This window comes from Stegodyphus dumicola, chromosome 6 (assembly GCF_044657685.1).
Source record: "Stegodyphus dumicola isolate Sdum_Otavi_A_Nest chromosome 6, ASM4465768v1".
Classification (NCBI taxonomy): Eukaryota; Metazoa; Arthropoda; class Arachnida; order Araneae; family Eresidae; genus Stegodyphus; species Stegodyphus dumicola.
This window is the reverse complement of record NC_140773.1, coordinates 90,565,385-90,593,296: the sequence shown is the minus strand read 5'-3', so window position 1 is coordinate 90,593,296 and position 27,912 is coordinate 90,565,385. Positions and strand designations below refer to the sequence as shown.

At 32.6% G+C, this 27,912-nt stretch overlaps 1 protein-coding gene across 3 annotated transcripts; it reads right to left on the bottom strand.

Moving 5' to 3' along the window:
• Positions 1 to 10: 10 nt before the first annotated feature.
• LOC118186545 (uncharacterized) lies at positions 11 to 27,912 on the bottom strand. Of its 3 annotated transcripts, none has more exons than XM_035356653.2 (4): positions 27,484 to 27,744; positions 5,676 to 5,750; positions 4,139 to 4,198; positions 11 to 1,201 (listed from the first exon to the last, which is right to left on the bottom strand). In XM_035356653.2, exons 1-4 carry the CDS (start codon positions 27,551 to 27,553, stop codon positions 741 to 743), a joined length of 666 nt encoding a protein of 221 aa, XP_035212544.1. In that variant the 5' UTR covers positions 27,554 to 27,744; the 3' UTR covers positions 11 to 740. The 3 variants fall into 3 exon arrangements, with proteins under 3 accessions (XP_035212544.1, XP_035212545.1, XP_035212546.1); XM_035356655.2 differs by having other exon boundaries at positions 1,060 to 2,729; positions 27,484 to 27,912; XM_035356654.2 differs by lacking the exon at positions 4,139 to 4,198 and having other exon boundaries at positions 27,484 to 27,738.

Below are 27,912 nucleotides of genomic sequence, written 5' to 3'. Positions count from 1 at the left end.
AGCTGATGCATGAAACAGTAGGTGCTAGCTGCAACTGGATGCTGTGGAAAAATTCACTTTGCCGTCGAAGAGTTAGTTACTTCCTTGCTTTCTGGAGCGCGAACCTCCACCTCCGGTGTCTTCCGTCTAACTGAGCTGGGTTCATGAATGAACGATTTATTTTATACGCAAAGAGTAGATCTAAATTATTCTCCAGAAGAAGATATTTATTTAATTTTTCTCCTTTTATTTCAAAAATTTTATCGGGTACACATGTATAACTTATATGACAGATTTGTGTTTTTTTTATTAATAACTGAAATAATTTTTCTTGAATATTGTTTTTCAACAATTTAGTGATATTTTATTACCAAATTGTTAAGAACGCTTTCATCTTATATTTCATCCTCTTGTTCTAAATGATTCGAAAAAGAAAATCTACTTTTCTGTTTTAGCATTAAGAATTCTTACATAAACTCGGGTAAATATCTTACACTAGTAAATATAAAGATATATATAATTTTATTACCTTCCTTTTCTTTTCTTTTATTATAATAAGGGAACTAACAATAAATTATTTTCTTTCTGAAGATACAGTAAAAGGAAACCAAAGTTAATAGAAATGCATAAAAAAGTAAATCGCTAAAAATCAGAAAATACGGAGTCTTTTATTAGCAAGGCAACATTTTATTTTTACTTAAATATAAATGAGAACAAAATCCTTTATAAAAAATCTGAAGGAGTTGCTGAAGCTGAAGTAATCAAGAAAACTTTTCCTCCTTTACATGCTCCTTTGCATGCTTCTTTTCGTGCTTTTTTAAGTTAGACGATTTTGAAAACCTTTTGCTGCAAACAGAGCAGCGAAAAGGTTTGTCTTCACGCTTATGGTTCTTTGTATGCTTCAGTAGCTGTTTGACATCTGAAAAGCTTTCCGAGCAACGATCACAAGTCAGTTTCGCCTCTTTCGGCTCGTGAGTCAACAAGTGCTTACGCAGCAAGGATTTTTGAGTGAAACCTGATGGGCAGTGCGGACACTTGTGTGGCTTCTCTCCGCTGTGAGTGAACATATGTTGTCTCAGGTGGCTCGAGTATTTGGTAGCATAGGCGCAAATATTGCACTTGTGCCTTTTCTCCGTACCATCAGGTCTATGGCGCTGTATGTGATTGGTTAATGCTTGTTGCGATGTAAACACACGGTTGCATTTATCGCAATTAAAACGATCTGCAATGTAGAAAGATGTTTGTATACAATGTTTGGAAAATTTTCAAAAACAATGGTAGCACACATAAACAATTTTGAATTTCCTTTGTAATTTTCAAATATAATACTACTATACAGCAAAATTATAATTTTCAGCTGAATAAAGGTTTAAGAAACAGTATTTACATAAAATAATTACATTAATTGATAAAACATTCAGAGCTTAATAATGACATAAATAATTTTGTGCACAAGTAATTCTATTAGCAAATAAAAATGACAGATAATTCACAAGTAATACACTAATTTTTTAAAAAAGAATTATATAATAAAATAACAATATTCTCATGGCATAAAATGAAAAATAAGCTACTGAAAGTTTAGTTTCTAATAGTATGAAACATTTGATATTATCAGATCTGAAAAGGTATTTCATGATAAAAATTCCGAACTAATTCAGATAGCTCAATTCGAAATTCAGTTTATTAAGAATAACTACAGTTCTTTACCAAGTGCATGAGAATAAAGCTATTTGGTAGGAAAATGGCAAGTTCAAGGGGCTTTTTATAAACAAATAAACTGCTCTGTTATTTAATTATTAACTTCGAGCTTTAATTGCTTTGTTATTTAATTATTAACTTAGAGCTTTATCTTTTTATATCACTTCGGAATCATAATTTTGGAATAATTATATAATATTAGATCCAAAGGGTATCATAAGGATAATTTTGGACTTCTTTAAATTACCTTATATTGAAAAATAAACTGAATAGCAGCCATAAGTGGTTTTTCCAAATAGCTCAATGTCAAGGACTGTAATCATTTGTTTAACGAGATACATCTCTCTGAAGTCCAGAAGCATAATCTCTTAAGTAATAATTATGAATAATAAATACCGTTATCAGGTAGGAAATATTAGAATAATTGGAAGGCCATATAACTTCAAAGATTTTTTTCTATTAATTACTGCTACTTAAGTTACTATGGTACATTTATAATTAATTTCTTCTGTAAGATTCTAAACTTGCAAGATTTTTGAGGGAAATATACTACAATTTTTAACAAAAAATGAAAATATAATGTATGTATCCATATTAAGAAAAATATATAAATTATTTAATAATACTATATTTGAATTTAACAGCATTTTAAAAAATATAAATTATTTCATAATAGTGTATTTGAATCTAGCAATATTTTAAAAAATATAAATTATTTAAAAGTAGTATATTTGGATCTAACTGTATTTAAAAAATATTAATTATTTAATAATAATAGATTTCATGACAAGAATCAAATATTTTTAATTATAAATAAAACTTGTATCTACTCTACTAATGCAAAATATATTAAGCATCAATAAACTACTAACCCTGAAAATTTTATTAAAGTATATTTTAAAATTAGAATTTAATTCATTAACAAAAATATATTAAAATGTCAGTTTTTAACAATAAAAACATTCTTAATCATTAAAAACAACAAGAGAAGTTTTTTGCGCGGTTATTTTCAATCAGAGAACCTCTTCATTTTTCTTGCAGAAAATGATCTATATCAAAACAAAAGAAGACAAAAGCTGTTAAGAAATGCTTATGAAAAGTTTCAGATATAAAAGAAAAAATAATAAATAACTTTAATAATACACATAAATATATCTGTAAATAACCATACGTTCAAAAAATGGCAAAATACGAAGTGATTATTCGCAAAAAAGACCAAAAAACACAGAACAGATGATTTGATACAAATAAATATGGTATGATGACTTTGTATATTATGATATGATGAGAAATTATACATATATATATAATTTTGATACGAGAAATATACATTGGACTACGTTTAAAATGATAAGTACGACTTTAAACGGAATTTGGTAGCAAAAAAATTTTCTATTAAGCGATGTTATCATAAATTAATTAAAAAATATATCATTTATTATTTCTTAAAATTAACGCTTTCAGTAAGGTAAAGAATAACAATTAAGAAGAAAATCTTAATCTCTCAAAATTGTGATTATTTACAAATGAAAGCCAAACATTTGTATTCATAAACGGTTATGTTTAACTTTTGATTCGTGTTAATTTAAGCAGTGAATAATAAAGATTTATTCCGTGCATTAAGAAATGGGAATAGTTTTCCAACGCCAGAAATGCTCGAGGGAGTAAGTTCCATAAAAGGGCTCACTATTCTTTTTGAGGTCCACTAGGTTTTCGATTTTCAAGTTAATGTGAATATAAAGCTTAATGTAACTTTAGCTAGGAATTAATGGCAGTAGAAAAAACGAATTCATTAGTAACTAGTAGAAAAATTCTTTGCTTAGTTTCAAAGTCTAGTTTTAAATATCTCTGGCTGGCTTCCTCTTAAATCATATTCTATTCTGCCAAGCTTAATAAGTTTAACTCGAAAGAAAATTTAACTCGAGCCAATGCATCTATGAAGATAAGGGAGACTTGAATCATTTTCTTTGAATATTCTCTCCCAGAAGGATTGAACTACGCGAGTCAATTGCAGGTTCAAAGAGAGCATAATACGCAGAAAATTTAAAGATCCATACTCCGTACGGTTAAATGCAGGGTTCATTAAATTATTTGCGAGAAATATAAATAACACAAGCTGTTACTTTTACCAGTAGAATGCATGTTTATTTTCATTGGTATTTTCATACTGTTGTACCTGTGTTAAAAATGATTATTGAACAGCACTGAACTGTCATCCTACCCCTAAGTAAAGGTCAACTGGCCATCGGAAATACTAATGTCTGAGAAGAAAATCATAATTACGATTATCAAAGATGTCTGCAGTATTGATTTTTGTATAGTATGATGTTGGATATTCATATCAGATCCAATTTAGGTGTATTTGTATTTTCATTTCCAAAATTATTTGCGTGACCGTAAACAAAAGAATAAGAAATGTGGACAACCATGTTGTCCACTTTTAATATTTTGCACTTACTTGGACAGCAACAGCAAGACTTTGGACACAAGATTTGAATATTTCCCATACTTTCAAGAGCTGCAAAGATGAAAGAATGTTCAATACTTAATTAAATTAATTTATTAGAATTTGACCCATTTCGCAGTAAAATTTAAACAACGTACGTATTGGAAAACAGAACTACCCTTTTGAAGTTTAAGCTGACAAATTACTTTCTAGAGAAGTCAGAACAATTAATTATATTACATAATTTACTGTATAATAGATTACATCATACACTTTTAAGGTATTACATATATGACGCATTTAAATGAAGAGCATAACAAATTGATTATATAACTCATCATTTAATTTTGATCCGAAACTACTGTCTTCAATTTTATTTTTCAAAATCATGAAGTTTAAAGGGCTGGTCATCTGTCAATTGTTTAATTAAGGAATTTAAAATTACTCACTAGTAAAGGTTAATCTGACGTCATTTGCTTGAATATGTATTAACGTCAATGACTTGCAAATGCAGGTCTAAGAATTTGCCACTATAACTTCATTCAGCAGGATAAACCTATTACGACCTAATTCAGAAGTCAAACCACAAAAATCAGCGTTATATTTACAAAATTTTCACAGGACTAGTTTATAGACCAATATAACGCTGATTTTTGTTGTTTGACTTCTGAATTAACATTTATTCGGCGTGTTATTGTGTCTTAACTATTACGACCTGCTCCACCCTTTTTATTTCTACACCCACAAGCATCTTCTTAATAGCTTATTAAATTTGCATACTTCTGGCTAAAGTTAAGTTGAAGAGGAGGGGCTAAGGATACCAAAATATTAAGTTATTTCGTTAATTACTTTAAAACATTGAAAAATGTTCCGAATGATCTTAATACATTGAAGTTACATAGGTATTAGAAATGTTTAAGTAGTACACTGATACAGGAAAAGCTTGTTTATTCTTTACTTCACTTGCAAGCAAGGACCAAATTCAGCATACTGCAAGATAAACAAAAGGACTGGAAAATTCAAAGAGAAATTCAATTTCAGTAATCAAGTTCAGATTCATTTCCTAAACCTGATTATTTCATAACTTCAGTAATTTAGGCCCTTTGTCTTTAGGTTCATCTCAATATAATACAGCAAATAAGAGCTGTCTGTCTATGAGTAAGATGACTTCGTATAAGGCTTGCTGTAGGAAAACATTGGTTAGTGTTTGTATTATGCATGGGGAGGACCATGAAGCTAGCCCATACACACACAAAGATTCGAATCTAGATTGAAACAAAAGTGTTAGTAGTTTTAATCACCTCACCACTGGTAGCTTTAAGTAAATTTTATAAATAATTAAATGCAAAACACGTAGAATTGTCGGATAAATAAAAAGGGATTTATCAGTGAAAACAAGATGTCATCATGTTTATAAAGAGTTGAATGAAGAGGAAGTTTTAGTGAGGGAAAGGAATTATTGAATTGGAAAGATGTTAGAAAAGCCATAAATGAAATTTATTACTACGGAATTAATACTTAGCTTGATAAAAACAAAGAAGAAAATGACCGGGAGAACTGCTTCCTCTGCTGATAACAGCATAAAAATCTGTGAAACCTTGAGATTGGAAGAAAGTCACGGGACCTGAAAATAATCAATATAATCAAAGTTAATGATTTTGCATGAAACTATGATTGCTTCAGGTTTTATAAAAATGTTTGCAAACTTATATAACTGAGGAATTTAATTATTGACATACAGAATAAAGTAGATTAAATTAAAGTCCTTCAGCAGTCTTACAAGTTCTTAAATTGTTCGCGTAATCAAAAGGAACTGATAGATCAACTCATGAAATAAATAAACTTTATAAAAATGCAAAACTATGAATAAAAAGCTAAGAAACTCTAGGAAGTTGCAAAGTCCTTAAGTTGCAAAGATATATACGCACTTGTTTTATAAAGATTACTAGCATATTATTTTGGAATATTCTGACAAAGCAATTTGCAAGACATCTTACGTTAATTAACCAGTAGTTATGATTAAGTATTTACTATAACTTCTCTTTCCCACATTCCTCATTAGAATGCAAATTAGGTTTTTGTGTATTTAAGCTGAGGGTTTTGAATCTGTAGTAGAGTGCTTCTGGAACCTTGTTAGCGCTCTCACCAACTCTGCCTAAATGTAATATTCCGTCTTTACACTCTCTCTAGACGATCTTTTAATATACGCGCTGGTAAAATATTTCATCCAGCTTGCTTTAATTATTTTATGTATAGTCCTAAACTTATCAGGACTTGATGTTCTGTGCATACTTTTGGCAAACATAATGGTGCTAGTATCAATATCCTGACTCGAACAGTGAGCTGAATGCAGCTATGTTCTTAAGAGTGCTAGAAGAATTACAACGTAAGAAGGATGTAAAAGACCCTTTTATTGAAATCACTATTTACAGGAACTCCCAACTCGGGAGTGATAACAGAAAAGATAATAATCGCGCTTGGGTCTTAAACAATCAAGCAATTTTTAAAAGTAAAACTTCAGTAGACGTTTAAATAGTTACTGTCACAGAGCTTAAACGCGAGATTGGCCTATTTATGGTGCGTAGCAAGCCTTTGCTAAGTACTAACGCACTTAAATCACTTCCATCAGTATTTTAGGAATAGCACTAAGGCGTAAGAATTTAAATACTAAATATTCTGGAGAACGTCCACCGAGCCGACGTGGTCTGAGACTAAAAGCTCTCTCACCCTTGAGAAGTTTCTCACTAACCTTAAATACAAAACTTGACTCCAAAACAAATTAGCATAAAGCTGAACAGTGCGCTTATTCTGAAGGGAAGTTGAAATAAGAGTTTACAGGAAAGGGTAACTTAAAATAAAAAGAAACTTGGTTAGTTTAAATTAAAACCTTACAAACTATGTTATGTTTGGCTTTAATTGTCTGTTATTTTAGTTTAAATATCCAGAAGTAGTAAAAGTTTCGTTCATAGCACAAGTTGTGCTGTACTGTTCCAAAAACAAAGTAGGAAAAGTTGAAATAAAATTTTAAGAGAATACATTTGTACATAGAAAAAATCCGGTGTTCTTTCATTGATATTAATAAATATATTTATGGATCTTTCATGTATATTTCGAAACATTAAGCATGGAATAATATTATTTTCACACAAAATAAATAATTAGATGGAAATTTCTTAAATTTAACATAATATTGATAATTATGTCTGTTTAACTAGTTATAAGTATAGAAAATCAATTTGTTATAACAAAATATGACGATTTACGCTGTACTTAGTACCTCGACCAAAAGCAAATGAGAGTCTTGCCTCTTAGTCCCTATCTTTTACGTTACTCAAGAGCTGAGTTCACTGACACATTACTCGCAATATTTCTGAAGTAAAACTTGATCGAATAAAAAGCGTAAAACATATTCTGACTTTCTCAAAATATGCTGGGGATCAGTAATTAATCTGAATACCTCGCTGAATGGTTAGAGTAAGGGGCGTCTTTATACGAAAAATAAGAACTTAATTCAAACAGAAAAGAATTACAATAAACGAAATCAATTTGTGTTATTTCCTGTAAATAAACACTTTGAGCAAAAAACATGACCCTGAGGTAATTATATGAGCAGGCTGAAGTTTAGTGTGTGTAGTGTATAGAAATGAGAAATGAAATCATTGCAATTGCTAAGGAATAACAACAAAGCAGAAAAATTCTTTGATGTTAATGCTGTGGCTCCATTTATATCCTCTACAAATGGTTGCTCTACCTTCGTACTAAAACACAGCGATTTTGAACAACTTCTTGAGATGACGTGCCATTTACGAATCAAATGGATGGGTTATTCCACATCTTAGAATGAGGATATATTAATTACATTGTTTACCAAATATTCTCGTTTGGCAAAAAAAGCAGTTGGGCTAGCTATGAAAATGGCGGATGCAACCATAAGAGCGTTTTTCTAAGACTCATCAGATATTGTTAAAAATTTGAATAGGGATAACTCATAAATATGCTCTCTGAAAATCGCCGACAAATTGTGTTGCCGTCAGAGTAATATGGAAGATTATCATGAAATTATTATCTGGCAGTCGCAAAGCAGAGCTGCCCAGACATATGTTCCAAACAGTTACTGGGAACCTGTGGCATTTCAGACCATCTATACATGTACGTGCGGTCCTCTGTCGCCAAAGTACAAATTGAATTTCATGATTGAAGCTAACACGATTGACAGGAAGTTATGTGACACTGATCAAAACCAAGTTCAAACTTCTCCTTAATCATCTAATTTAGTTTGTCAGTGGTAGGCAAAGCACTGGGTTCCTGGAATTGCAACGCTCTTATCACCTGTAGTTGTGCAAATGATATATCTGTTCGTAATGACAGCATTACATGGTTACGATTACTGTGTAGGGTTTATATTTATTTTAACTAACATTTATTTTAAGTTTAAACTATCTTTCCTGTCAAGCCTTACTTTCCCCTGGAACTGCCAATGCCAGAGTATGTAAATTTTAGTAGAACGCGCAAGGATTCAAATTATCAGCGGAAGTATTCTGAGTTAAATAGAAAGGAAACGAGTTCGAGGTGTGCTGTTCTTACTTCACGAGCGCGGAGGTAGTTAGCCAGAAATTGAAGAACCCCGCGTTTCGGCCTGTGTGTTTGCCTCGGAGAATTGTTAATCGTTCAACGTGATATTCAAAGTTAGCTGAATTAGCAGCGGTATTGTAAAACGCGGTGAGGTTATTTACTTTTAGAGAGCCTCGTAGTTAGAGTCTTGTTATTATTTTCTTTTCAGGTTCTTATTTTTATTTTACCGCCGAGTCGGCGTAGTTTGTGAGCGTCAAGAGCACGCAATTGTAATTTCTTAAGTTGAATAAAAAGGGACTTAAACCCTTAGCAAGACTCTGTCTATTTTCCAGTTTCAACAGTCACCTCTTGGTTGCGTGCAGGTTGGAGGCGCGCAACTCTAAATTGGCGCCCGAACTCTTATCGAACTGAAATGGCCGAAAATCGGATGGAAGCCGCGGGACAACAACAAGGAATGGCAAGCCAATTGGAAGGATTTGGATACCTGGTCCAGACGTTGAGAGCGTCAATCAAGCCAAACGTCAATTTCGACGGAAAAAATTCGGTGGCGATATTTCTAGAAAGTCTCGACAATCACTTTCAGCTTTACCCTGTGCCTGAAAGACAAAAAGTTGCCATCGCCACATCTGCACTAAGAGGACAGGCCGCGCTATGGTGGAAGAATATAGGCAAATTTTTATTAGGGGAATTTGGAGGCCAGACATATACATTTGAAAATTTCAAAAAATCGTTATTAAAGGCCTTCCCCATAGTGAAAGATCGAGCAAGGCTAGAAGCCGAACTTTATAGTTTCTATCAACGGGATATAGAAGAGTTGACGAACTTTATTCTGCGAAAAATTAAGCTGACGGATATGCTGTATGGGAAGAAACCCGACGCGGAGATTATTGAAATAATCTTACCAAGATTGTTACCTGCTGTTCAAGACTACTTCGAAATTAGAAACCCAAGCACATTGCAGGAGCTCTTCGAATTGGCGGTGAAGTTTTAAAATCGCAGAATAGCGGAAAAAGCATGGAGGTAGGTAAATATAAAATTATGTATGTTAAAATATTTGTAATTAGGCACATAGGTCAGATTAAGTTTTTATTAAATAGAGTAACGCATGCAAGGGCTATCTGCCTAAAGAGAGAGATGCCATCGTGGAGGAATTGTGAACAAAAACTGACCTTTGAGTGGGTATTAAAAATAATACTTATAATTTTCATTCAAATTATATTCATATATATTTTTTATGTAAAACTTTCGGGTGTATGCTAAATTAGTGTAAATTACTTTACACGAAAAATATAGTGAATGCACAGAAATTATAGATTTGCACATGCCGGGAATGATAAATAGGAAATATGTATGGGTATTTATGCATGTGCTTGCAAAAAGCATGTATCTGCCTTTGACAAAATACTTAAATATTCATTAAATTATTTATAAATGTATTTGAAATGAAGAATTTATTCACTTATAAACAACTGTGAAAGTACTGTGAAGAAATCTAATGATTAAATATATCTAATTTATAATGATTATAAATGTTATCTAAATATATAATAACCTTAATATTGAATTGTAAACATAAATTGAAATCCTGTTGACAAATACGTTACAAAACTATTTAAGCAAGAATTGTTCGTATTGGAAAGCAATCTGTTAAAAGGTATTGTAAAGCAAATGCTATGAGATGCGCACTTAAGAACGTAATAAAGAGTTTTGGAATATGTATTGTTGAAATGAAGGGTAAAAGTATAATTAAAAGAATTATTCCCTTTACATTTTATAATAACTCAGTTACAAGTTTTAAATAATACTTAAAAAAAAAAAAAAAAATATTCCCTTTCAGAAATGTTCAGAGAAAGTCAAATACTATTTAATACCTATTTAATTATTAGGAATTAGCGAAATACTTATTTAAAGTATTTCGCTAATTCCTAATAATTCTCTAATTTAAAATGAACCGAATAGAGCATTAATTATAAATTGACTTACATTTTTCGATTTAAAAGAAGCCAAAAATCATGTCATATTTAAGAAAGTATTTTAGGAAGAAGCTCTATAAATAGAAAAGAAATAATGTATCTATAAATAGAAAAGAAATAATATATTTTAATATTAATAATACAATAAACTTTGATCTTAATTTTTGTAATTTAACCGAATAAAATCGAATTACCTTAATTTTTTTTTCTAATGTAATTAACGAAAACTTGTGAAAATATTTCATTCAAATTAAACCATTCTGAGAAAACTGTCCTGTGAAAAGTATAGCATTTAATTCCGTTCTGAATGAAATGTTGTTTAAAAATATGTTGTTTTCACATACTTAGGACTCTGAAGTGTTGTAGAAAAAGAAAATATATACATTTATATGTATGTTTGCGACGTAATTACAAAATATTTACACCCGAACGTGTCAAATCCCATAGAACTCAATGGTAAATGACATAATGTTTTGGTCACCACGTAGGGATCGCCGGTGCTTCAGAGCAGGTTACGGAGAAACTTGTTTAGGGTTTAGGGCGACTCCATCTTACTTCCTACCTCCATGGGAAAAAGCTAGAGGGTTAAAGTATTCTCAAAGTACGCGAAGGCAATCTTCAAATGAGCAAACCAGAAATGCAAACCGCTTTTATGGGTGAAAGAGCTATCAAGCTAACTCATCGAACCTCGAAGGTCAAGGCCCAAAAAGGAAATTCGAAAATAAACATCCGCGTACCCAGAAGGCAGAAGTTGAAAGGAAAGCTTTAAACGAGTAGAGGGGCCTGTGAAAGCGAGGGTCCAGACCCCGGAAGTTTTAAAAAACCCTCAAAAAGACATTTAAATACGGTCATCGTAAAGAACTCACATCTACCAATTATACAAGTCATTGTTGGCGATGTACCAGTAGAAGCCCTCATCGATACAGGAGCAGAAGGAAATTTTACGAGTGAAACATTCTTCAAAAAGAATTTTTATAGGTTACGATTATTTAAAACCAAAAATACGGAAATTATAGCGGCGCTTGGAAAAACCTGTCACTGCATCGGGAAATTATCATTAAACATACAGGTAAAAGAGGAAAGCCTCAAAATATTAATTTTTGTAGTGAAGAATCTGCAAAATCCTCTTATTTTAGGTATGGAGTTTTTAAGGGCCGCGAGGGCCAAATTGAATTTTCAAGACAGTTCCGTGGTGCTGGAGATGGACCAGAGGGTGGTGGAACCTGTGGAGCAACCGCAAGTTGACCTTAGCCATCTGAATGACCATTAAAGTCAAGCCATCCAGCAAGTGGTGAGTAATTTTTCTAACTTGTTTTCAGAAAAGCCTGGTAGTTGTCAAATAGTTACGAATCAGATACAGTTAACTGCCGAAAAACCTTGTAGGACTAAACCATATCGTTATGATAAACAAAAAGACGTAATCATCGAAGAACATATTCAGGAGAAGTTAAAGAATAAAATAATAACGCCCATAAATAGTGAGTACGCGAGTCCAGTCGTACTATGTAGGAAAAAGAACGAGTTTCCTCCTTCGGATAAAAGGGCTTGGAGGTTTGCTATCGATTACAGAAAACTAAATAGTATTACTAAATTCCCAGTTTACCCTTTGCCGGTTATAGAGGAAATTATTAGAAAGATCAAATCTACAAGATACATGTCTACTTTGGACTTAACGTCTGGCTACTATCAAATAGCTATGAGACCCGAAGACATACATAAAACCGCGTTTATAACAAAATCGGGCACTTATGCATTTTTACGCATGCCCTTTGGGTTGTGTGGGGCCCCATCAACATTCCAGAGAGCTATGGACATTGTTCTAAAGCCTGTCCTAGAAAAATCAACTTTAATCTATCTAGATGATATAATTATAACGAGTAGTACGTTGGAACAACACATTAAAGATCTAGAACAAGTTTTTAAATTATTAAAAGAGGCCGGTCTTACAATTAACGCCTCAAAATGCAAGTTCGCAACTAAAGAACTTAAATATCTCGGTTATAAAATTTCGCAAAAGGGTATAGAAACGCAAGATTAAAAAATAAAAGCAATCAAGAATTTTCCACCGCCCATGACCGCCAAGAAACTTTCTTCCTTCCTTGTGTTATGTTCTTACTATCGGTCTTTCATAAAAGATTTCGCTAATATTGTTGAACCACTCTTAGTAATTAAAAGAAAGAGAAGTAAATTTACGTGGAGAGCGGAAGCAAATACTGCATTCGAAAGATTAAAAGAAGCGCTCATCAATGCCCATGTTTTGAAATTCCCGGAGGGGAACGAAAACCTGGAAATTGCAGCAGATGCGTCGGACTATGCGGTGGGTGCGGTTCTTATGCAAAATAGCCATCCTCTGGCATTTTTTAGTAAAACGTTGAATCAGACACAAAGGAATTATACAGCTACAGAGAGAGAAACATTAGCCGTATTAATGGCTGTACACAAATTTCGAGTTTATTTCGGCAAAGCGCCAGTAACAGTCTTTTCGAATCATGCGGCTGTTGGTAGACTTTACTCGGGGAAAAACCTAACGCCCAGGTTAATAAGATGGGCTTTAAAACTCCAAGAATATAATCTAATAATAAAATATAAACCGGGAAAGGAAAACAATGTAGCTGACGCACTTTCTCGTATAAAACTGGACGATGAAGGAAATGAACTTAAATGCGCTGTCTTGACTTCAAAAATTTTAGATTCTAGAGATACGATTATTATTGAACTGAAAGCTGATCCTGAATTTGGAAATATCTATGCATATTTGAAAGACCCCCGAAATCTTTGAGCACACAGATATCGATGCGATAAGAAATAGAGCAGAAAACTATGAAATAATAGATAATTTATTATTTTATACGAAAACAAAAAACGAAAATCTCGAGTACAAACCAGTCATCCCAGCCTCGCTTAGATTAAGCATTTTGAAGGAATTTCACGACGCGAAAACTGCGGGTCATTTAGGAGTCAGAAAGACTTTAAAAAGGGTACGCGAGGCGGTATATTTCCCGCAATTATACAAAATAGTAACTGCGTATGTCAGGTCCTGCAATCAATGTCAGTTAATAAATGATATTAATTACAGCCCGGCCGGGTACTAAAATAGCATTCGCGCTACATTTCCGAATGAAATTTTAGGCATAGATCTTCTTGGTCCCTTCCCCCAGAGTGAGTTAAATAAAAATCGTTTTCTTTTAGTAATAGTAGATCATTTTTCAAAATGGACAGAAATTGTTCCACTTAAACGCGCGTCAGCCAAAACAGTCGCAGATGCATTCTTACACAGATACATTTTAAAATACGGTGCACCGATAAAAGTCATTAGCGATAACGGAAAAGAATTCATTAGTCAAATATTTGAAAACATATGCACTGGACTTGGCATACGCCATATCAAAATGGTTCCGTATAAACCACAGGCAAACATAGCAGAAAGAGTGAATAAAAACATTGTAAAAATAATTCGCAGTTACGTTAGCACACATCACAAGCGCTGGGATGGCTACATAAATGAATTAGCTTATGCTTTAAGAACGGCAAATCACGATACTGCGGGAAAAACCCCAGCAGAATTATTTTTAGGCCGAAAGTTAATTACGCCTTTAGATAAATTATTCTTTGTGCAACAAAGAGAGCAAGAGTTTAAACAGAAAGATGTGCAAAAACTTATTGATCAGGCACTTAAAAGCTCGGATACGGCAAGAAATAAGCAAAAAGTGTATTACGATAGAAAACGCCGTGAAACAGATTTTAAAGTTGGGGATAAAATATTGAAGCGGAAATTTTCTTTATCAAGTGCCCCAGACAATTTTACTGCAAAGTTAGCTCCAAAATTTGAAGGCCCCTATGTAATTCAGGAAATCAAAGGAGTCGTATTGTACCTTAAGAATGAGAGAGAGGAGATCTGTAAAGCAAGTCCCGACCAGGTGAAAAAATACTATAATCCAAATGATTTTGAAATCCTTAAAAGTTTCTTTCAGGGCTCAAGCGTAAAAGAAGTAGAAGGTCCAGAAGTAACGTCAGCCGTTCCACCACCCAAGAAGCAGAGAACTGAAGAGAAACCTAGCCCTTCTACAACCCATGCGACGGTACCGAAAAGAAGAAACGAAAACTTTCAGACTCTATCATTTAAGAAAAACAAGAAAGCAAAACCGCCACGTAAAGAAACCTTGGTAAGGAGGAAAACACCACTTACAACGTATCGCAGTAGAAATTCTACATCAAGGAGAACGCTCCCAGGGCCAGAGAGTCAGGTGCAAACAAGGCCGCCGTTCCCGAAAATGAAAAGACAGCAGGAGGAACGAAAAGACCACCACCAACAGAAGAAATTCAAGAAGGACTCCAGACCGGAGGACGTCAAGAAACGAAAAACGAAAAAGACAGCAACCCGACGATTACTCCGCCAAGAGGCCAGCATGCAGAGGACGCAAGAGAAAAACTAATGTGGACGACACTCGGAGGTCAGTAAGATGAAGATTGACGTCCAGGAAACCTATAATGTGGGAACAATTTTGCCAGAAAAGAATGACGGAGTTTCAATCATCGAAAACTCAAAGATAAGTTAAAATCTTCTATAAAATATTTTTCTTTTGTTCCGAAATGTTATGCATAAGTACGAAGTTCTATGTTTTGACGAAAGTCAATATGTCTCGGTTGAGACTTAGTTTTGTTTTACTTTATTTACCTAAGGCAAAAGTATTATTTTCTTTAAGTATAAAAGCTAAGAACAAGCATTTTCTGTTGGTCGAAAGACTAATTCTGTTATGTTAAAGCCAAAAATTGGCCGAAGATAAAAATAACTTCGTATTCTTGTATAAGATATAAGTATCTTCGTATAAGAATTTTAGTTTCAGTGCCGCCAGCTTGGCGAAGAATGAGTAAAGTAAAAATTTATTTTCTCTTATTCATTTTATGGTAAATTGTAAAAATCATATGTATTAAAATTTTGTAAATATACGTAAATACTTGAAACTTATGTAAAAGTAGAATTTAGTCTAGAAGCATAAAATTTTAGATGCTAAAAGTAAATGCTTAAAAGCAATGAATTCGAATTTAAGTATTAAACTGTAGATAAAGTCATGCTTTAGAGCGAAAGCCTGCATGTCTAAAGATGAATGAGGGGGAAGTTAGAATGAATGTGTTTTGTAGGGTTCTCCGCCTACACTTGAATTTTTAAGAATGTTAAAGTAGCTCATCGAGTTGTAGAATGTCGAGTAAGGTGTGTCTATTTGGTCGTTGAATTCTAACAAATCATGGTGGTTAGGGGAAGTGTTGTAAGACTAAAACACGAATATTCCCGTTCGACACCACACATGGTGGAAAGCCAGGGTAAAGTTAAATTAATGCTTGAATAATTGAATGAATGTGAAGTAAGCAGTAACTAAGGAAAACGAATCATTTAAAAGCAAAAATTTATTCAGTGTTAAGAAAGTGTAAATTATAATGTATTTAGAAAGATACTGATACTTATTCCTTCCAGATGCTGGAAGGAAAAGAACAAGATTGATTGATGAAGTCCAGGAAAAGTTGCTGTAAGAAGAGAGATTTATATAAGTATCGACAGAAATTTAGTATACATTTTGTTACATAAGATTTTTTTGTGTAAACGAGGCTCTTGAGAGTTAGTTCAGAATTCAGAATTGTAGAAACTTTACAACAGGTCGTTTGTAGGACCTGCTTCCAAGTTTTCCAAATTCTGGCAGCGGCAAATGTAGGGTTTATATTTATTTTAACTAACATTTATTTTAAGTTTAAACTATCTTTCCTGTCAAGCCTTACTTTCCCCTGGAACTGCCAATGCCAGAGTATGTAAATTTTAGTAGAACGCGCAAGGATTCAAATTATCAGCGGAAGTATTCTGAGTTAAATAGAAAGGAAACGAGTTCGAGGTGTGCTGTTCTTACTTCACGAGCGCGGAGGTAGTTAGCCAGAAATTGAAGAACCCCGCGTTTCGGCCTGTGTGTTTGCCTCGGAGAATTGTTAATCGTTCAACGTGATATTCAAAGTTAGCTGAATTAGCAGCGGTATTGTAAAACGCGGTGAGGTTATTTACTTTTAGAGAGCCTCGTAGTTAGAGTCTTGTTATTATTTTCTTTTCAGGTTCTTATTTTTATTTTACCGCCGAGTCGGCGTAGTTTGTGAGCGTCAAGAGCACGCAATTGTAATTTCTTATGTTGAATAAAAAGGGACTTAAACCCTTAGCAAGACTCTGTCTATTTTCCAGTTTCAACAGTCACCTCTTGGTTGCTTACAGGTTGGAGGCGCGCAACTCTACAACTGGAAGGAAACAATTACCATTGTTGATGCTCATGTGATTTTCACAAGTTCTCTATCATGATATTTTATTTTTTCCTTTGCAGTCTTATGAGCTTGTTTTACTAAACTGTGATGAGAAGAATCATTGTTATCAATATGTTAGAATGTTCCATCCCTTCAGCACATCTGCTGAACAACAAGTTCACTGAGCTAAAGTTCTCACTCAAAGCAATGGTGCATTCACCAATTACTTCGCTTTCTGTTTTTGTGCTCAAAGTTAATTCTTGCGGCAACTGGAAGATGTTATTACTATGATTTTGAAAACGAAAATATCCGGATGTAATGTAATGTTGTTAATCTTTCATTTGTCTATCTCTTCTAATGTAATGTTTCAAATCTTCTATTTGCAATGGAAGGAGGTGTGTGTTGGAAGCCGTTGTGTATACGAAACTGTACAGAAATATGTATATAGAAATATGCAAAAACGCGTACAAACAAAAATGAGGCAAAAGTGATAATTTTACGCTTTGTCTCACTTTGTTGTAGGAAAGGAAGAAGTATATTAGAAATGTTTGCAGCAGAACATGTAAGTATATTCAAAATGTCCACCACCAGTGACAATGACAAAGTCTTGTAAATGCCACCTCTTAGCAAGCTTCTGTGATGAGATTTTTTATCTCGTAACATTCGGCGATGGTACTCAATATTTAAAAAAACTGTCTGACAGTATATTCATTCTTGGCTCATTTTACCATTTATATGATTATAACAAAGAAGGAGAAACTGAATATCGTTATTTTTAACTATTTTGCATCTCATTTCCGCAGGCTTTAACAAAACAGCAATTTACTTCTGTTCGAAAGTTTTGATATAACTTATTTGACACATGTTTTTCATGCAGGGTGGTGAGATAGATGATAGATGAATCTGTTACTAATTTTTTAGTTTCCTAATTCGGTCCCAGAGTTCATAAGTGCCAGAAGAATTTCATTCAAATCATGGAAAGCTCTTGGAAAGCGTCTTTTTGTTTAAAACATTTTTATTAAATCATATATTTCATGATGATGCAGACATATTTTATGCCATGTAGTTTTTATTGCAGATTTCCATGAACACCAAAATAGAGATTATGAGGAATTTAGCATTACGAAAAACTTCTGATTAACAAGGCTGAATTAATAGTAGTGATTCAATCTTAGAAGTGCTGCATTTTGTTACTCTAGATACAGTACTGTCTTTTATGTCCTTATGTGCACTTTTAAAATCTGATTAACTTTCTTTTTAGAGCTGAGCATTCTGAGCTATAGTCCATCAGAAAAAGAAAGCAATTATTTGCATTACTGATTCAGGACATCTTTAGTTAAAAACCAAACTAAACGAACTTAATTCCTTTTTAGAAAGGAGGCAAAACAGAAATCATCTTAATCACAAAGTTTTAAGTTTTTCTCTGTCAAAAATGGAAACATGTATAATTTTTGCATAACATGTAACGAACGATAAAATTGAGATAAAGGAAAGCCTGTAATTATGCAAATGTTTCATTTACTACTAAATAACTAAATATTACTGCCATCAAAAAGTATATGGAATGTTTCACTGAAAATACGCACCTAAGAACTCGTTTGCAAAGTTCCTTCAGAAACTGTTACGACTTTTATAAACATCTAGCAACAAACAATATTTCATTTTCTTTTACAATTTGCTAAAATATTCTTCTTTAATTAATACATTGCATGAGTAAAAACGTATTTTTTACGCTTTTTGCGGTCTGCCGCTAGAGCGCGAGACACGTAGTAGGACGATTTTTTAAGAAAATTTATGCCGGAGAGCAGGTATCCTTCAAATTACACTGGGCACTATAAGTGTCTATGGTGCTTGTGTGTACTGATTTATTGCGATCTTACTAAATGTCCAAACTTTCACCAGATTCTACAGAAAACGACCGCTACACGCGTAAGTCTGCGGCCAAACCCTCACGATATACCCACACGCAATGTGTTTATATTCTCCGGTGATTCCCCAAAGTGGCGGCAAATGAAACTAAGCAGAGCACATGCATCAAATATTGTTTTCACAATGAAATTTTTGCTACAAAAATGTTTGAAATTTTGCAAAAAGTAATTGAAGACAACCCTGCGTCAAAAAAGGTTCTCAACCATTGGTCCTAGACATATACTTCCAGTTACAAAAAGGGTGATACAAATATTCATGTTTTGGTATTTTTAAATTTAAAAAAATCAATTTTATAAAAGTTATGAAATTTAACTTTTATGCTTTCCTCCAAACTGTACAGTAAAGTCTCGCTTATCGTACCTTCGATTTCCGACATACCATAGAAAAAAAAATCAATCGGCAACAAGAACTATAAGCTGTGAATTTTTTAACCATTGCTGTTTCTCTCGACTGTGTTGCGTAGTGCAACCGTCTACCCTATGACTCAAATGACTGTCATATAAGTGCAATGCAGTTTTTCATTGTATACGAGTCGGTTTATTGTCTGTTACTTTTCGTGCCTATTCTAATTTGATAAACACTGTTGTGGTATTTGAAAAAGTTGAAATTTACACAAGTATAGAAAGAATGGTGACGTAAATAAAGAAAGTTGTATCGATGGAACAAAACGTGAGGCAAATAAGAAACTGGAAAAGAGAGAGACAAAGCAGAAGGTAGCTGTAGACGTTGGCATTCGATGGACGGGTGACTTTAGGAGACTGGAAAAGGAAAGATATAGCAATAGCAAAATGGTGTGCATCAAGAGTTACGGAGTGGGCACTAAAAGAGTAAAACTATGAAAAAACATAACTTCTTTTTGTGAAACAACGTTTAAGATATGCGGATACATGGACGAAGACTACCCCAAATCGAAAAATGCACAGCTTCGAAACAGTATCTCAACTAACGCTGCTGCACTCATCTATGGTTGCTGCTGTCGCAATAGTATCAAAAATGTAAATGTTCTGTAAATAGGCACAATTGGAGTGCCAAGTGAATTGATTATAATTAAAACTGATTATAATAAAATTATATATAGATTTATACTAATGTTTCTTTGTTTTTTGTCTTTCAATAATATAAAAAGTATTAAAATTTGCTCTAGAAAATGGATAAATGGGGAGAAGCATCAGAAAGTCGTTAAGCTAGTACAATGAGCAAGCGGAAAATGTAATACCAAGAGGAAAGGTAAAGGAAAAATTATGTAAAAATACAGAAACATACAACACACGTAAGAAAAGAAAGCAAAGTAATAATACGTTGCCAGTTCGTAATATTATTTTCATAAATTAAAAACGAAAAGTGTTTGTTAGATTCAAAGTTGTACGATTATGCTACTAAGAGTCTGAAGTAATAAAAATTTATAATTATATTAATAATTTTTAGAATTTATAAGTTACATTTGTAAAACTTCTTTCAGCATACCAAACGTAACAAAATTACAAGACATTTAATAAATCACGAAATCAAGAGGAAATAATCGACGTCGATTTATTTTAATTTATATATTAACGGACTCCTCAACGAAAAACTGAAAGTTACATCATATGTCCCGAGTTTCGAAATTAAATATCTCGGTTAATTTTTGTCTCACGAGGTTTTTGTTTTGAGTCTTATTTTTAAAACAAATAAAACAGTTCCCTAAACATAAGTACAGCGACTAGAGGAACACATAAAAAGTTAAATTTTGTAATGTGGGATGGCATCGTTCATTATAATCAGATGACGCGACAAGCTGTGAAAATAAATCTTTTACTTTTCCGATGAAAGAAGTCAGACGATTCCGCCATTAAGACGATGACGCGATTAAAAGATGTTTGAATGTAAAGATGATTCCTTCTCTTCATCTGAAAATAATCTCACCTATTTCCTTTTACGTATGTAATTACTTTGTAGTAGTTTGTAGCAACTATTCATGTTTCATTAAATATTCAAGTTTTACATAAATCGGACTAGTTTATTAGCCCCTAGACAGCCACCTAAGAAGTAAGTTTACAAACATCATATTCCTAGACAGTAAATACCGATTCTTCAGATTTGGGCGCTCAGGCCGCGATGAGCCTGGGAAGAAACATGATGAATATTACAAAAGAAGAGAAGTAAGTTTTGTTTCGATTATTTCCACATTGTTACTTCTAAGAATAGTGTTCTATGATTAAGATGATTAAGTTTTATGATTAAGTTCTATGATTAAATGAATTAAGATGACTACCTTAAATTCTATTCCTAGAATTTCAAATTCTTTAAAGACTGGGCCTACTAAGTCAATTAAACTTTTACATCAAATTGTGTTTGGAATTTTGGGTGATCAAAAAAATAGAGCTAGATTGCGTCGTTTTCCATCTGATTTTAATATTGAAGAAACAAAACAAAAATTACTTAAAACTCTTACTGCAAATGATTTTATTTCTGTGTGTAATTTGTTACATCTTAATTATGATTCAAATCCTGATAAAACTGTGATTTAATACTGAATAGTCTTTGTGATTTTAAGCTTTTAAAATCCGAAAGTGATGACGATGATGAGTTATCTGAAAACGGAAGTGTTTATGATTCTGATAAAAATGATGATATTAATTCTGTTCGGTCAGAATCACCTCCCATAAATAACTCAGTGGATGAAAATATTATAATGCCTAGCAATATTTCCTTACATTTTCGTGATATTTTAGAAACTGTTTCTGAATTTAATGGCACTGATACATATCCAATTGAATCCTTCATTGGTGATTTAGAAGAATCTTTTAAATTATTTAAGTTATCGGAATTACAGAAAATTGTGTTTGCTAAAAAATTGCTTACTGGTTCTGCTAAAGTATTTATTATGTCTTTGAAAGGTATAATATCATGGGACAAATTAAAAGAAAATCTTTTATCTGAATTTGGTTCTAAAATAAACAGTGCACAACTTCATAATTTGTTACAGAAACGACACTTAAAACCTGGTGAATCACTTTCTGAATATTTAATTGCCATGCGTGAAATAGCCAGTCGCGGTTCTGTTGATGATTCATCAATTCTTGATTATGTAATCAATGGGATACCAGATCACAGTAGTAACAAAATTGTTTTGTACGGTTGTAAAACTATTTCTGAATTCAAAGAGAAATTAAAAATTTATGAGAAAATTCGCGTTCCAGATACGAAAAATAAGGATTATTCAAGTACTAACACACAAAATAAAACACACGCTATACCTAGTATGATTAAAGAGCCAAGGTGTTATAATTTCGGAAGTTTAGGTCATAAATCGAATTTTTGTAACAATAAGAGTAAAGGATTTAAGTGCTTTAAATGCGACTTGTTTGGACACAAAGCCGCAGATTGTTCCAAAGCATCATCTAAAAATATCCAAGAGGCCAAAGCTGTAACTCCAATAACTCAGACTTGTCAGAAAGAAATGTATAAAACTGTTAATTTGAGTAATTTGCAAATTGATGCTTTAATAGATACTGGTAGTCAAGTAACGCTAATCAGAGAAGATATACATAAGAAGATAGGTTCTTCTGAACTTAAGTCGGCAGAGCTACAGTTAACAGAATTTGGCAACAAACCTATAGAGAGATTTGAAGGTGAATTCCAAATTGATGGTTCTTCATTTAGATCAAATATTTGCTTTATCGCAGAAAACAAGAAATCTGAGAATGATTCTGAAGAGCAAAAAAATGCTTATTGCAATGGAAATGGTTCTGAAGAAGGATTTGAAAAAGTTTTTAATTATGGTTTTTTACTTCCAAAACCAGAAACTGATCCTGTTAGTATAGTTCCTGCTACAGTACAGAATGTGATCAAACTGGACACTTCATCTACAATCAAAGCAAGTGGCATTCATTCCCTTATTGTGAATTCTGATGATGTCCCGAGTGACGCAGATTCTTCTGTAAACGAAAATGATGCTATTAAAGATGAATTTGAATTAGTGCAAAAAGGAAACTCAAACACAATACAATTAGCTTCGAAGCCAACGAGGAGAAACGACACTGCAGAAGGAGATTCTGAAGAGAATCATTTTTCCCAACAAGAGTCAGTTGCTAAAGATGATGAATCAAATGTGAATTCTACTAGAACAATTTCAGTGAAATACCTTACAATAAAGAAGGAAAAGAAGCCTCTGGAGACGAAGAATCTACAGAGACCAACAAAGAAGAAGAGAAGATTGAAAAGCAGAAGTCAGTCAGAAAACCTGATCACAACGACGCTGATACGGAAAGCAAAGACGGAACAAAAGAAATTAAAGAAGGTGAGAAAAAAGAAGAGAAAAAGCAGATTCAGAAGACCCAGGAAAAAAATCGAAAATCTTTGATAATGAAATAACGATTTTGATTATTCCTGATTTAGACAAATTTCTCCCTATGACTAATATACTATTATTTTAAAGACGTGAACTAATTTAAGAAGACTGAAGACGGTGTCTAAGGATGAAATGTATGAAGGAAGACGGCTTAAAGAAGACGATTTTAAGAAGACGCATTCGAATGACCGATCTTGAAGATATCTAACATGCATTCAGAAGACGTATCCAGACTGTATCTAAGAAGACGCATTCAGACGATATTAAGACGTATGTAAAGATGAATCCAGACGAATTGTACCAGACAACATCAAAGAAGACGTGTTTGTGAAATGTATGTATTCAGATAGACTGTTAAAGATGAACGAACACTAAAAGAGCATTGAAGAAGAGATAAAGCCGTTATTTCTGAAGATGTTAAGATGATGAGAAAAGATGGCTGAAATAAACCTTTTAGGACGACTTTTCCCTCAATAGTAACTAACAATTTATTTTTTTTATTTTTGTTTTTTTAAATTTTATTTTTCAGATCCCTAGATGTGATGGTGGTGCTACGAGAATGCGAGGCCGCATTCCATCAGGATGGACGAGCATTTGTGGGATGGCATCGTTCATTATAATCAGATGACGCGACAAGCTGTGAAAATAAATCTTTTACTTTTCCGATGATAGAAGTCAGACGATTCCGCCATTAAGACGATGACGCGATTAAAAGATGTTTGAATGTAAAGATGATTCCTTCTCTTCATCTGAAAATAATCTCACCTATTTCCTTCTACGTATGTAATTACTTTGTAGTAGTTTGTAGCAACTATTCATGTTTCATTAAATATTCAAGTTTTATATAAATCGGACTAGTTTATTAGCCCCTAGACAGCCACCTAAGAAGTAAGTTTACAAACATCATATTCCTAGACAGTAAATACCGATTCTACAGTAATTTTTACGAAATTGATCTCTTTTAATTTAAAAATGCCCAAACACAAATATTTAAAACATTCTTTTAATTAGAAGTATACGCATACTGCCAATGGTTCTAAAATGAAGCCGGGTATGGAATTTTGTGGGCACGGTATATATATATATATATATGTATATATAAATTAATTTACCAGTATGGATTCACTCTTTTAAAATAATTCTACTTTGATTAAACTTAGGAGATAATATAATCAATTAATCAATATTGTTTAGGAAATAAATTATTATTAACTAACTTTGCAGCATTTGCATAAGTAATAGTAACTTGTTTTCGCACTAAATGAATTTAAGATCATACAATATATGTATATATATATATATATATATACCGTGTCGTAATTTATAATATATATATATATATATATATATATATATATATATAAATTTTCATTCCTCCTTATGTTTTGTCTAAGTATTATTCTGTTTGAATACTACATTTATTTTTTAAATTAATTGTAAATTAATTTAATTGTCTATCAGTGTGTGGGAGAATTATTTTTCATATCTGAACATTTTACAGATTTAAATTTAGATTTTATGAAATTGAATAAAAATTTAAATAAAGATTTCGTTCAGATAAGCGAAATGATGAGTCGCTCTGCTTACGAAATGTGGGTGGTCGTATGGAGAGGTTCCAGTTCCCCTTGATAAGTCGGGATCTTTCTATGGAATTAGCGATAATTATATGTTTTTAGTCGTTCTTTTAACCCTTAATTTAGTCTTTATTTTTACTTTTATTAACTACTAAAGTTTAAGTATTTAAAACTCCAATTTTTAATTTCTACAGTAGCATTCCTTTTCTATCTAATTTCACTTCAAATTTCGCAGGAGATATTTTTTTATTTACTTATACTCTCTCTATGTATAAATATCTATATATATGTACATGTAAGATACAAAATATGAAAACAAACTTCTAATTTTAATTGATTATAATCTGCTTTATTTTTTATTTAATTTGGGAATTTCCTCTCTCTATCAAAAAAATAGCGCTATATGTCTAAATTGTATCATTCAAATTAATCATGCGATCTAACTTAACGCATAATGCAGATACCTCTTGCCCAATCAAATAGTTGTAAACCAAAACTTTTTCTAACGCAAACTGAAACTTTTGACTCCCTCCCTTCTTCTTCTGAATTGCTACGCTCTCTTTCGCTTACGCTTTCCTCCTGACAAGACGTTCCCAATCCCCGCTGCTGCTTACATGCATATGATGACATCGTACTTTAAAACCCGTGTACATGGAAATTATTGCATTCAACTATGATTAAAAAATATCTTATCTACAGAAAGATGATCTGATGGGAATTATCCTGCAATAAAATTATGTTTCGAAACGGCCATATCTGGAAGTTTTTGGCTTATGTATTCATCCTTTCAATTACGCAATAAAGTATCCTCTGGGGCCAGAAATTAACCGAATTCCTTCAACTACGCACTAAAACATGACAACTAATTTTAGTCAGACACTCTCTTCTTCCTCTGAAACCCTGCGTCACTTTTTGCTTACTCTTTTGCTTACGCTGCTGCAATCATCTATGCTTGCTGCTGTCGCCATAGTATCAAAAATGTAAATGTTCTGTAAATAGGCACAATTGGAGTGCCAAGTGAATTGTTGGCCACAAATGTGAATTTAAATAAAAAAGGAAATTAATCCGGCTCGACTTGTTCCTATAAAATATGGATCAAGTATCCACGCTTAACAACATTGCTACGCTTCTACGTCTCAGTATCCTTACATCAGTGCTTCCAAAATTGTGCTATCATTATATATGTATATCCGTATATTTTTAAAAGTATTGTTATGATGTACCGAAATATGCCACACCAGGATTAAGAAATATTTGGTGCTAGGAATTACATTTTAAGAAGGTCAAGACTGAAAGGTCTGCGTAGGTAATAGCTGTTGCGAAGTTCAACTGCATTTGTAGGAGCATTAAAAGCAAGTTGTGATTGCACCCAGCATAAAGTACTGCATGCCAGATAATCTGTTTACAGTCCGTTAATTATTTTTGCACTTAGTCGGCTATTCAATAAGAAATATTGTAGGGAAAGTTCTGCTAAAAAGAGGAGTTTGTTTTAATCGTATATGTAATGCTAATTTGCTTTAATTGCCGTAATAAAGGTTTAGTATGCTGGTGTATATTCTCTGTTACGTATGTAGCTTTGTGACAATATTTGCAACAGCGTAGTCTCCCAAATGCAGTTACAGCCTAGTGGTTCAGCAGGTTAAATATATTCAGTTAACGGCTACTCAAATTCTGGTTGAATAGATTTTCCTGGTTTAGCTCATAAACAAACTAATGTGAATCAATTTCTCATAGAAGGTTTCTTTAAAAGCAACCGACTGTTTAAGCAGACAGCTCTTATATGATTTAAACATTTGATTCAGTTTTATTTAAATCTTACATAAATAGTTGCTATAAATAATTCATCAAATGATTAAAGTAAATCGATTCATTCACGTTTTCTTTGTCTCTTAAAACTATATTTATATAAGAGGAGAAATAAATAATATGGAATATATATCAATAAAAATTGGCAAACTCTAGAACAGGAGAGCACAAATTAAAGACAATTTACGTAATTATCATTTAATTAATTAATTTCGGAGCGTTCTGAGTGGCATAAATATGGCATAAATAGTATTTAACTAAATGCTCTTCATTTCTTCTTATCTCGCTCTCTATCTATTTACATCTCTCTCCATATATATATATATATACACACAGAGAGAGACAGAGAGATAAGAATATAAGAATTACATTAAATTAATGGAAAAAGGGAAACAAACATAAATTCCTAATAAAAATCTCAAGAAATATTGTTTTACATTAGAAGTGTTAAATTAAATGTGATGACAAATATAGATAAATTTTCTTTTCTATATAAAGATTCATAAATTCTCAATGTAACATATACTTGCATGTAAGCCTAAAAACACAAATTTCAAATTTATTATTAAAATGCAATACGAAATTAAATTTTCTAAAGGTACGAAATTAAAAAGAATTTACACTAATTAAATATTTGATATCCTCAAGATTAGATTTATATACCTTATTATATACCTTATTATATACCTTTGCATTTTTTGCTAATTGCATTCCAAATTTCTAAATATGATATTTGAAATGTTGAAATATTATCTACAGGTTTTTAACAGACGAATTAATCAACTTTCATGTTTCCTCAAGAATGTTGTTCCAATTTAAAATTAACATTATTACATTAAAATATTAATTTCTTAAGTACGCAGAAGCACAGTAAAAGAAAAATTTAATTAACTCTTTACTTACGTCTCTTTTTCTCTAACCTCGGACGTGCACAGAATTTTGCAGAAAGAGTTCTCGAACATGGTGCATCCATGCTCTTACAACAATAATCATTTCCTGCACCAGTAATATTAGAAGGAGTTGCAATAACAAGTGCAGGTGCTCATCAATTGCACCGCTGACGGCTTTCATAATTGGAAACATTTTCTTTGAGTTTACAGAGATATGGAAGTTATATCAATTGCATCTCCAGCAACCAAACCTTTGCACAAGGCAACCAAGAAAGGCCATAATTTTTCGATGTTGTAAGCGCACCTGCTACAGGTGTGTTTGCATCTGTTTCAAGTTGTGAGTTGTTGCAAAGCCAAATATGGCACACACATCTCGAATCGAAATCGAAAACAAACGCATTTTATTAGCACAGTTGATACTGCGAAGAAGATTAGAGTGTTT